Raw genomic sequence first — 12,379 nt, forward strand, 5'->3', positions numbered from 1 at the left:
CTGCAGTCTTAGCACGTAGCTACAATTATTCCCCATGTGCATATCTTAGACAATAAGAAGCCTCTTCAAAAACAAGTTATACTTTATACTTATTCATGCCTTACAGCAAAATGGCCCAGAGAATCATGTGACCTGCATAAGAATGTAGCAACAAGTCCTTTTCAAGTATTTACAAATTGCAGGCAAGCAGGACTAGCTTGCAACACTGTATTAAATGTACCTCTCTCCTGACATTAGTGGAAGTTGGGCTTCAGGTTAAAAATAGAATTTATTGTGAAAGGTCAATTGTTTCCAAATGCACCATGAGAATTGGCAGTGCTCCTTGGCTATCCTCACTCCTTCCTTACCACTCAAGAGTCTTGAAGTCAGAAGCACACGGTTATTAATGAGCCTTCTGAAGTATTACATTAGTTGACTTTAATTTGGCAGTGAGGGGCACCTGGGTGGTTCAGTGGGTTAAAGCCTCTGCCTTTGGCTCAGGTTATGATCCCAGGGTCCTGGGATGGAACCCCACATCAGGCTTTCTGCTCAGCAGGGAGCCTGCTTCCCCCTCCCTCTCTCTCTGCCTGCCTCTCTGCCTACTTGTGATCTCTGTCTGTCAAATAAATAAATAAATAAAATCTTAAATATATATATATACACATATATGGGCTAGTTGTAGTGTCAAACAGTTGGAAAAATAATATGAAATGTCTTAAAAATTAACACACACACATTTTGTGTTTGAAGCCAGTGAAGGAAGCAGGATATGAAATCCTTGTCTTGGATGACGATTCAGTATGTGCCATTAAGACATTTTTCCTGGAGGGCAGTGTATTGGAGAGCGGGGTCCTCAAAGGTAGAATCACTTTAGAAAAGCCAGGAAGATGCTGAGTAACTTTGGGTTCTTTCTGTGTGTTTGTCACAACACAGATTCAAAGGATGAGGGAGGGAGATGTGGACTCTGTTCAAGGCCACCAAGCCATTGTTGGAAAGACAGCTAATTAAGAAAGGGCATGCTGTGGTGGAAAGGATTTATGTAAACCAGTTCTCTTCCCCCATCTTTCCCAGAGAAATTGTCCAGACCTGATGTAAATTGTGAATATTATTGCTTCATAAAAGGGGGGTTCTTTAATGATATGCTTTGTTAAACAAAAGGTGATGAATTATTTCCTTTGCTTTGCACCCCGGGGATCCACAGTTAAAGAGAAGGGGGTAGAGGATAAAATGCCTGATTTATGCTGAGGAGGGCACTCCAGGCCATGGGGAAGAGTTGGAGGGAAAGGGACCCAGAGTTGGGGCCCACGGAGCTAAGAGCTGTCCGCGGCCTTTGGTGCTGAAGCAGGTGTGCCGGCCAGGAGTCCAGAACTCCCTAGCGAGAAAGGGTACCGCCTGTGCTCCAGCTCCAGGTCAAGACGGTCCAAACAGACATCGAGGCTCCAGATGGGGAGGGTGTGAGCCCTCCAACTGTCTTCAGACTGGGCAGACCCTGCAGCTGCCTGCTTATTTAGCGCGTAAAGAGCGCTTTTCTGGAAGCGGGAGCTGGACCTTTCAGAGAAGGCTAGGTTGAGTGGTTACCAATGCTCTCCTCCACTTTGGGGTCTCCTACTGACTGATTAAATTCTCAAAGCTCTTGGGTTTAGCTCTGGATTAATGACGTGTACAACCCCCAACACACAACTTTTCCTGGGGGACCTCAGCGGGGTGGAGAAGAGGGTGTGATTCTGGGTCTGGGAAGGAGGAGCAACTACCCTTCGCTAAACTTGGACCCCCTTTCCAAACCGGCAAGCACGTGGTGGGTGAAACTAGCACCCCTACTTCCCCAATTCATAATAGTGTTGAGACACTAGGCTGTCCGGTGCGCGTGGGAGGAAAAGTGTCCGCTCGGGTTCCCGACGGTGACCTGACATCTTCCCTCCCTCCCCCGCCAAGTTCCGAGAACCCTAAGGACCCCCGACTGGCCTCCAAACGAAAGCCACACCCAGTCCGGCATCCAGACACCTGGTTGGGATCAGTCCAGGGACCCGGTCTTACAGGACAGCCTGAACCAAAAGGAGGCAAGGGGTCCTAGAGTGGGAGGGCGCGGCACTACGAAGCCCCCAGATGCACGGTTCAAGTCTAGTCCTCAGTTAAAGGGCGGGTCAGCTGCCCCCCTTCTCGTCCTCTCCCTGAAAGGGTGAGAATTATCTGGCACCCAGCCCCGGGTGCGGTTGCAGAGAGCTCCGGGTATCTGAGGTTTGGAGGCGACCCCACTGCAAGGAGATTGTCTGGGGCTGCAAAGGGAAGTCAGCCCCACAGCCGGGCACACTGAAAGGGAGCCCGCAGCCGAAGCAAGGAAGCGCCGGAGTCCTTCAGACACATCCCCGCCTCCACACTCCCATCAGCCCGGGCCGAGGGGACGCGGTTCCCAGCCCCGAATTTGGGCGACCGCCCCCGCTTTCCAACCCGGCGGGCGGCGCTACAGAAGCTCAAGTCGGCCGCGACCCCCTGCTGCCCCGCACTAGCCGCAACTTTGCCCCTTCCCCCGCCCCGCCCCTCCAGGCGCTTACCTCCTGCCAGAGCTGCCGCGGGGCTCCCCAGGAGCAGGGCGAGGAGCAGCGAGGTCCCGCCGAGTCCCGCGGCGGGCGGCCGGGCCGCGGGCATCGTGGCTGCGGGGGGCTCGGGGCCGCGGGCTGCGGGCAGGCTGACGGCGCGGGAGCCGGGAAGCGGGGAGGCGGCGAGCGCGCAGGGCAGGCGGGGCGAGGGAGGGGGCCGGGGGCCGGGGCAGCCGCCGGAGCCCCCCGGGCGGACGCGCGCTCAGCCCCGCGATCGCTCTGGCCGAGCAGCGCCGGGCGCGGGCGGGCGAGTGAGGAGGAGCCGGCGAGCGAGCGAGCAAGCGAGCTAGCGGGGAGCGAGCGGGAGGAGGGAGGGGGCTGGGGCCGAGTCTGTGCCGAGCGAGTGCGACGAGGGAGGGAGGAGGCGGGCGGGCCGCAGGGAGAGGGGCCGCCGCGCCCCAGGGCCAACCTCCTTCTCCAGCCGCGGCCCGTGTGCCCCGCGAAGTTTAACGCCAATTCCCCTGGTGTCCTGTGGGCCGAGCGTTTCCTCCCGGCGGATGCTCACAGCAGTCCGGTGCTGCCAGGCGAGGCCGTAGAGCTTCCTGACCATTTTCCAGACGGGGAGGTGGAGGCCTCAAAACCCAGCGCAGCCTTCAGGCTGCGTTCGAGCAGTCTAGAGCTTTCTATCGCTAGGCCTCCAGGAGAGGTCCCAGTCCCAGTTCTCTCAGTTGTATGGCAGCCCTTCCAGGGCCTTTTGGGCCCCAACCAGCCGTCTGCTCTGACAGTATCCTGTGTTTCCAACGTGAGTCCTGTAACCTAGAAAGTCTTCAACTCTGGGGATTCGATGAGAGCTGTCAGTCTCCCTAGAACAATACAAATGGCCATGAAATTGTGCATCTAATACATGGTGGGGGGCGGGGTGCTCCAGGCCTGTGAAAACCCAACTAGGGGCTATAAATTAAAATTTATAAAGAGTTTCCTCTTTCACATCCCCGTTGTCAACCGAGCGCCAGAGCTAGCCAAGGCTTCCTCTGAGCTCAGCCCCTTAGCTCTGCTATATTTACGCCCTTCCCCCATCTGAGTTCAAGACCCACCCTCCATGTTGTGCTCTTGCCCAGCTCTGATTTCCAGCATCTTGTCTTTTCTCCACAAATGGAGGTGGTGAGGGACAGTAGATGTGGGAGACAGGCAAATGCCTGGGAACAGCCATGGCCAAGGGCTACATGAGGGACAGGCTTGTAAGCACTCCCAGAGACTCAGACGGATTGTGTGGGCTACCTTTGCAGAACTGCCAGCTTCCCAGGCCTGTCACCCCAATTTAGAAGCCCTCCCTCGCCCTCCCCCTATTCCACCTTGCCACACTATCTCCACATTGCAGCCTGAGCAGGCAGAGGGAGCAGATGGAGAGAAGGTTGCAGACAGCACGGGAGGAATATGTCTTTAGCTGAGAGGTGGAGCTGGGAGTCCCTACAAAGAATAGGTGGGGGAGGTGAGCGCAGGGTGGAAGAGGGCTGGAGGGGAAAGGGAGCACTATGGCCTAGGGGATCAAAAGACCCCTACACCCAAAGCTTTCCCATTCATTCATGCATTCAGTGTTTTTTATAGGGCACTCACTACAGATGCACAAAGAGTCCCTAGGAAAACCCATTTCTTGCCTGCAAGTTTCCATTCCTGCTATTTACCTGGTGGTTTTTATAAAGAGGGAGGCTGAGACAGAGGGTACAGAACACCTGATTTCTCCATTGGGGAAGATGAAGCCTCCCATTGTTTTGCTGTATTAGCCCCAAAGCTCTGTAGGGGGTGACTTTGCCCCGATCTCATCCATCATCATACACTTAGGGCCTGCACAGTACTGGTGTGCAGTAGGCACATGGGCATTCTTGTTGAATGGAACATAGACAAGCAAAGAAACTGAGGAAAACAGAAAGGGAGAAGGTGAGTGAAAGAAAAACAAAGTGACAGGCCAGTTCCTCACTTGGCGGCAAGGAAACAGGTGCTTGCAAGCATCTCCTGTTTGCCAGGGGCTCTTACCACACTGTACGTAGCAGCTCATGTCAATTTCATCATAATCCTTCACCGTGAGACATGATTGACTCCATTTGACAGATAAGCACCTGAGTCCTCGAGAAGGTCACAACCTAGCTGAGGTCACGTGGCTAGGAAGCGACAGCACAAGGTAGATTCAAGATCAGGTCTGAGTCCAGAGCCAGAAACCATCCCCTCTCAGGAATTGTATGGCTGTCTCCATGCTATGACTGTGTGGATGTCCCTGGTGTTTTGACAGCTCCTTGTTATTAGTCATTCTTCAATGACTAAAAGTTCATCATCAGGATCACTCTTTTGGTAAAGGCATCTAGAAGATCATTACTTGCATGCGAGTATATTATATGGGAGAAGTCCTACTGTGAAATTAATTAAGCCATTGAATAACACAGGATTTGCTCATTTCGTTGGCCAGCTGATTTACTTTCCCTTGCCTGGAGAATAGTTCTGAGACAATCAGACATAGACCTTGCAATCTGAGATTATGATGGTGGGAAGGCTCTCTCTCTTTATTTAAGATCCCCTCCCCAATAAGAAGAAATGCTGTGATGAGAATAACATTTATGAGAAGAGCAGCTTGTAGATGAAACTATCTACATTTTTGATACTCACATTACAGGTGAGGAAACTGAGCCTCAGGGAGACAGTGACTTGCTCAAAATCATACACTTGGTCTACTTTTTGTCAGGCTCATGCTCTGTTACTACAGGACACCTGTATCTTTGGTTCTGGTATCAATGCGGACTTCTTGCTACCCACAGCTGCCCAGGGCAAGAATCCTAGCATCTGTGCAGGTGTGTGTGTCCACAATTCTGTCTACATGTTGCCACTGGATAAATCAGCTCTTAGGCAATTAAAATTGGTTAGGAGACAAGGGATTAGATCTTGTCCTCACCTCTTTCTGCTGGGTAAGAAGGGCAAGTTCTTTAACCTCTCTGAGCCTTATTTTCCTCTTCTGAGGAGAAGAGATAAGAATAACACTTACCATGGGGGCTGATTGACCCAAGTGGATAACAATATCCCTGTGACATGAGGGGATACAATAACATTTATTTCATAGGGTTAGAGACAAGTTCCCATGAGCTGATAAACTAAATCACTGAGCCCAGTTCAGACTGTAAGGAAAACACTCAGCTTCATTCTCAAAAATTTCATGTTGTATGAGACAGCAGCCATTTAGGAATTCCTGATTTTGATCTCTCCCCTGATAAATTGTTGTGTAATCCTAGGTAAGTGACCAGCCTGTCTATCCATCCACCTATCCATCCATCCACGCATCTGTCCATTCAATTGCCCACGGCACTCACTCATCCATCTATCTACAAACAGTACTTGAACATCTACTATTTTTTGAGTAGCCACTGGGTGCCAAATTCTTACAAGATGCTGTGGGTGCTGAAGACTCCACCCATTGCTCTCTAGGGCTAGAGTCTAGTGGAGTCTAGAGACATGATTGCCAAATCCTTTCCAGGATTGATGTTCTATGCCAAGGGAGACAGTGTAGCAAAGTGGTTAAAGCAGGCTTCGAAACCTGGCAGATCTAAATTTGAATTGTTTCTCTCCTGCTAACAGCTGTGTGATATTGAACGACTGACCTAACTTTTTTGAAACTGTTTCAGTGAAGACCTGTGACTTAGATTAAATGAGACAATTGTGGGGCTCCTTGGTGGCTCAGTCCTTAAGCATCTTCCTTCAGCTCAGGTCATGATCCCAGGGTCCTGAGATCAAGCCCTGCCTCTAGTTCCTTGTTCAGTGGGGAGACTACTTCTCCCTCTCCCATTCCCCCTGCTTGTGTTCCCTCTCTCACTGTATCTCTCTCTGTCAAATAAATAAAATCTTTTAAAAAATAAATGAGACAATTATTAGAAAGCATTTAGGGTAGTACACATAGCATACAGTAAACTCTCCATCCATCTGTCCAACCATTCATCCACCCATCCCACCAACAATTCTTTTTTTTTTTTTTTTTTTTTTTTTTGAGCATCTATCAGGTGCCAGGAACTGGAACTGTTCTAGCAATGAAGGATGAACAGAAACTGTTCTAGGAACAAAGGATGCAGCAGTTAACAAAGGATGCAGCAGTTAATGAGATAAACCCAGTTAACCGTAAGCCGTAAGCTCTCTGGAGCTTACCTGGTATAGGTGAGAGATGGACAGTAAATCCTTTACTAATTTAGAATTTCCAAATGCTCCTTTACTAATTTAGAATTTCCAAATGCTCCAGGTTCTATGAGGAAGAAGAATGGGGTGATTTGAGAGTGAAGGAGGCAAGCTCTTTTTTGAGCGATGGGGAATGGCCTCCCAGGACCAGAAGGCATTTAAGCAGAGAAGTGATTAGTAAGAAGAAGCTACCAGGCCAAGATCTGGGGAGGAACATGGTCCGGGCAGGGGACACAGAAAGCACAGGATATGATGCTGAAATAGGGTCATTGCAATAAATGGTGGCCATTGCCAGGATACTTCTGTTTAGTCATTTCTCTATCCACACAGATCACAGTGCACCAGGGCTTGATTTTGAGATCTGTATACTCAGTTTGACTTTCTCCATGAACTACCATGTCAAGTGTTTCAAAGTTATCCACACTCCTGCCCAATCCAAACCCAGCACCACATTTCACCCCAGGAATACCTGCTGTTAGGAAGGGCTTTGCTAAGGTGGGAGGGCGCGGGGTTTGGATATAACTTCTGTCTTGGAGTAAAAGTGAAATGCAAAAAGAGACATCTTGAGAGAGAGGGAGAGAGTTTGAAACAACAAAACAGCCATAGTAGTAGCCCAGGAGACAAATTCATTCTGGGTCTTTGAAGGGCAGCCTGAGCATCCAACCAGCCTCCCCTCCAGTGTTCTCAATAAGGTCTTCCTACCTTCCCATGAGCCCATGAAGCCCCTTGCCAAGCAAAGTGGCTGTCACATCACTTTCTCCAGATGCTAACAAGGGAACGGTCAGTGGTGAAACAGCCAGCCTCCTCCAGCATGTCCACATTACCTAGTAAGAAACAATTATGTCTCTTGGGTTTCCTTGGAAATGCTTGATCTGTCTATACCACCTGCCCTGGCTCTGGAGAAATGTCCATGCACAGGGAAACAGTGCCTTTATTTCAAGCTGAAAGTTTACAGAATACAAAGTGAGCCTACAAACTGGATTTGCTTTCTCTAGAAGCTTGTCTGGCCAGATGAGATGGAAAACCAGTGTACTTTGGAGACGTGAAGGAGGCTGAAGGAAAGGAACAAACATAGGATGTGATAAGACCCCACAGCCAAGTTCCTGCAAACCCAGCCAGGAGATATCCTGAGTTTATGCTTTTGGGCCTCAAAGGTGAGGGAAAAAATATCAATTAAAGATACTGTGTATATTTATATACTCTGTTGGCATTATAAACTGTAACATGTACATTTTTCAGACCATGAAGAACAGCCTAATTCTGCAAAGAGGCACACGCCTATGGACTCTTCTCAGACTTTTATGTTTGGTGACCTGAGGAACACCTGTGTCCTTGGGGATCAGCAGGTGTATTTGGCCTCAGATGTGCCTCAGTTTCCTTCTCCAAGTGTCAGCTTGAGACCTGTTTTCTTGTCTGTATTAAGAGATATCAGTGATGATTTCCTAGGGGTTTTGTAATGGTAAGAGAGAGGATGCAATGTTGAACCAAGTGTCCATCCTGCAGTAGGCACTCAATAAAAGAGAGTAATTACATTGTAGCATACAGACCGTAAGGGAGAAACACAGCCCAAATGCCACAAATAGCTCTTCTCTGATAGGATTTCTTAAGTGTTGTTTTTTTTTTTTGAAGATTTTATTTATTTATTTGACAGAGAGAGATCACAAGTAGGCAGAAAGGCAGGCAGAGAGAGAGGAGGAAGCAGGCTCCCTGCCGAGCAGAGAGCCCGATGTGGAGCCCGATGTGGGACTCGATCCCAGGACCTGAGATCATGACCTGAGCTGAAGGCAGCGGCTTAACCCACTGAGCCACCCAGGCGCCCGTAAGTGTTTTTATATATGTCTAGACCCAGAAGAAGGTTCAGCTGGGGCTAAGGGTACAGAAAAAGTAAAACTCCTAAGCCCATCAGGGGACTCGGCCAATCTAACACATTCTCTGTGTGACTCACCTCACTCAAATTGAATGGAGGTGGCACCGTTCTGTTTGAACGCAGACACATCCTCCAACCCTTCGCCTTCCTTGCCAACGTCACCATGTTCATCCATATACAGTACCAAAAACGTCCCTGCTACCGGGCATCCTGCCCTTCTTCCCAGCTTACTGCCCAAAGCCCAGCCTTTGTCCCCAGGAAGTCAGAGGAGGGTGGGGAGGGAAGACGACTAATGTCTGAGGCTTAGAGGGTCTGAGTTTTTCCATTACCTTCATGCTGTACTCCAGAAGGAAGCACTACCCAGCAACAGTAGGAACGGAGGCCAAGAAATATCCCCCTGGAGATCAGAAACCCAAGGAACAGTGGGTGGGAGCTGGAGAGCCAGGAGGCCACCCCACTAAATCCCGTGTGCTGTCTGTAGGTCCCTTGTCTTCACTGATTCTTACTTCATCCACATGAAAAAGGAAAATAATTACGAAAAGTGATCACTCAAACCTTCCCTGAGTGGCTCCATCTTGGGCCTGTGGTTTTCTTTTCTTTTTTAAATTTAATTATTTTTTTTCAGTGTTCCAAGATTCATTGTTTATGCACCACACCCAGTGGTTTTCATTTTTTTAACAGTGGTATCCGCTTCCACGCCTGAGAGATGCTCTATTCCACTGCAAACTCTCCAGATGAGAATCAAAGCTGATGTTATAATGTATCTGCTTAGAGTTTACCACTTGATATCTCATTTAATGCTTATGGCCACCACAGGAAGTTGTATTATTATAACCCAAACTCCTACTCTAGCCTGTAGGGCCCCCCAGATCCAGCCCCCCTTCCTCTCTGACTTCGTGGTTCCTTCAGGGACATCCAATTGCAAATAATCCTTTTTAAAAAATTGTAAAATTCAATTAATTACTATGTAGTATATTATTAGTTTCAGATGTAGAGTTCAGTGCATCTGAACTCATTACATCATGTGGTCCTTAATAAATATCATGTGCTCATTACATCATGTGCCCTGCTTAATGCCCATCACCCAGGTACCCCATCCCTCCACCCCCTCCCATCCAGCAACCCTCGGTTTGTTTCCTATGATTAAGAGTCTCTTATGGTTTGTCTCCCTCTCTGGTTTTCTCAGATTTTTCCCTCTTGTTTTATTTTTCCTTTCCTTCCCCCATGATCCTCTGCTTTGTTTCTTAAATTTCACATATGAGTGAGATCATATGATAATTGTCTTTCTCTGATTGATTTATTTCACTTAGCACAATACCCTCTAGTTCCTTCCATGTCATTGCAAATGGCAAGATTTCATTTCTTTGATGGCTGAGTAGTATTCCATTAGATATATATATATATATATCCTAATCCAAATGTGCTTCTCAGGATTTGGTTCTCGCTGTCCCCCTATCTGGAAGTCTCTTCCTCCTGATAGACACATGGCTGGCTCTTTCTCATCCTTCCATGGTCAGCTAGAATGGCATCTCCTCAGGGAACACTTGCCCAGTTTTAAATTTTCCTGAGCAAGTATCACCACCTAAAATCATCTTTCTTATTTACTGACATGTTTGCAGGGGTATTATCTGTGTTCTCCCACTAGATTCTAAAATCTGTGAGATCCGTGAGCTCAAGAAATTTTCCAGCACAAAGCACATAGGGAGGTTTCCAAGGAAGTCTCATTCAATATTGAATGAAGAAATGAAGGAATGAAGGAATGAACCTCCACTTTGCAGGGGAGTAAAAAGAGACTCAGAGGGATGAGGGAATTTGCCCAGCAGCCACCAGGCAGGAAGTGTGGAAGAACCGGGCTCAAACCTAGGATGGTCTGACCTCCAGTTCAAGTTTATAACCATTTCACCACACCACCTCTGGGATCCGGGAACAGGTGATGCTTCCCAGCAGCGAGACTCTAAACCAGCAGGGGTTCCCAGCCGGAGACATGATCTAAGTGCCAACGTCTGAATGTCTGTGAGCATTTCGAGTCGTTTGGAGAAAAGGCAACGTTAGCGGTACCATTATGGCCTGCTGTTCTCCATGCCATCACCGCCATCCCCACCTATTAAAATAATGGTATGAAAAATAAACAGCCTTTATGGACAATTTTATACAACCCATGCATTGTTTGTTTCTCTCACCGTTACCATGGCAGTGATGTTCTCCTGATAACTTCTGAGTTTCTACATGATGGAAGGGAATGAAATAAAGTTGCTTGGGAGAAAATTGCCAAACAAAGGGTTTTTTTTCCTCTGGATGCTGCACACACCCTCACCACCACCCCCGCCCCAGCACTCAACTGCAGCTGCACCCTGAATTCTTAGGCACAGAATAAAGGCTCCCCAGTGCCTGTAATGGGAAGGCCAGGGGTCTCTGTGGGGCGCTAAGGCCTCTGCTATGTGGCTTCTGCTCCTACCCTTTATCTTGTCACACACACCTTGCTGTAGGTGATCCCTTTCCTCCTATGTCCCTCCCCGCCTTGATGTTTCCCACCTCCACACATTTGCTCACGCTGCTTCAGTTTACCTGAGCTATACATCTTCCTTCCACATCTCTGCCAGGCCACCGCTATTCATTTTTTCAAGTTGAAGTTTTGGTGTGACACAGCAACCCCCCTCCTTTCCCACCCATCCCCCAATCTGGATGAGATTCCTTTCCTCCCAGATCCCTGGACCCCTTCAAGCCTAGCATTTCTCCATCGATCATACAGTCACCCAGCCAGCAAGCTACTCAAGGACAGGCACAGTGTTTTATTCAGGGTCTAACACTATGCCAGGAACATGGTTGATTTTCTACAACTTCTTGTTAACCCCAGTTAGAAGAAAAAAAAAAAAAATCAGATGATCTGAGAGGCTGCCTAAGGGCATGATGTCTAAGAGTAGCTCCTGCGTTGGGAATAAATGTAGAGGGACTGAGATCAAAGCCCTGGGCCAAAGCAATGCTTCTCAACCTTGGCTGCTCCTTGGAATCACCTGGAAGACTTTAGAAACTCCTGTGCTGCCAGGATGCAATCCAAGTTAATAATATCAGACTCCTGGGAGTGAACCCAGGCATATGTTTCCTTTAAAGTTCCCCAGGGGAGGGCGCCTGGGTGGCTCAGCTGGTTAAAGCCTCTGCCTTTGGCTTAGGTCGTGATCCCAGGGTCCCAGGATCAAACTCTGCATCAGGTTCTCTGCTCAGCGGGAGCCTGCTTCCCCCTCTTCTGCCTACCTCTCTGCATACTTGTAATCTCTGCCAAATACGTAAGATTTTTTTTTTAAGTTCCCCAGGGGACCCCAGTATGGAGGGGGGCTGAGAACCTCTGGCTCAAGGTTCCCATGCCCAGCCCTAACCACACAATCTATGGGACCAGGGTCTCCTGGGGGCTGAGGCCAAATATCCAGAGCCAGGACTGAATGAAGATATGCTCACATTATGCTCGACAGGTGCTTTCTGTGTATCACAACATAATTCTAACCTTAGTCTACAACATCAGCATCCTGAGGCTGAGGTTCAGAAGATGGGGGGATTGGCTGTGTTTGCATACCCAGGCATGATTGGAACCCAGGTCTGCCTCTCTCCAGAATCCATGCCCTTGAACATTTGTTGAAGGTAGATAAACGGGGTAGCTAGGAATGGGAGATGTGAGAAGCACCTGCGCACTGGGATAAGTGTTGCTACCTAGGAGTTCCATTTGTCTTAGGCTTGGCTTATACCATTTCCCTCCTTCTTGGTGCCCTGTTTCCTTCCCACACCCCCAAGTTCTTCCACTGGGTGT

General features: G+C 48.7%; 1 protein-coding gene and 1 long non-coding RNA gene across 7 annotated transcripts in view; one reads left to right on the plus strand and one right to left on the minus strand.

Annotated features, from left to right (window-relative positions):
• The window catches only part of SEZ6L (seizure related 6 homolog like), a 183,603-nt gene extending 180,369 nt beyond the window's left edge, over window positions 1–3,234 (minus strand). For all 5 annotated transcript variants that reach the window (XM_059140156.1, XM_059140155.1, XM_059140154.1 and 2 more), the window contains exon 1: window positions 2,529–3,234. In XM_059140156.1, coding sequence (XP_058996139.1) covers window positions 2,529–2,622 — 94 coding nt within the window. In that variant the 5' untranslated portion in view covers window positions 2,623–3,234. The remainder of the gene's footprint in view (window positions 1–2,528) is intronic.
• LOC131811516 (uncharacterized) lies at window positions 1,910–10,810 on the plus strand. Of its 2 annotated transcripts, none has more exons than XR_009345963.1 (3): window positions 1,910–2,451; window positions 7,712–7,870; window positions 10,203–10,810. It is a non-coding gene; the product is annotated as an uncharacterized LOC131811516 (long non-coding RNA). The 2 variants fall into 2 exon arrangements; XR_009345962.1 differs by having other exon boundaries at window positions 10,229–10,810.
• Window positions 10,811–12,379: the final 1,569 nt, after the last annotated feature.

This window comes from Mustela lutreola, chromosome 11 (assembly GCF_030435805.1).
Source record: "Mustela lutreola isolate mMusLut2 chromosome 11, mMusLut2.pri, whole genome shotgun sequence".
Lineage (NCBI taxonomy): Eukaryota > Metazoa > Chordata > Mammalia > Carnivora > Mustelidae > Mustela > Mustela lutreola.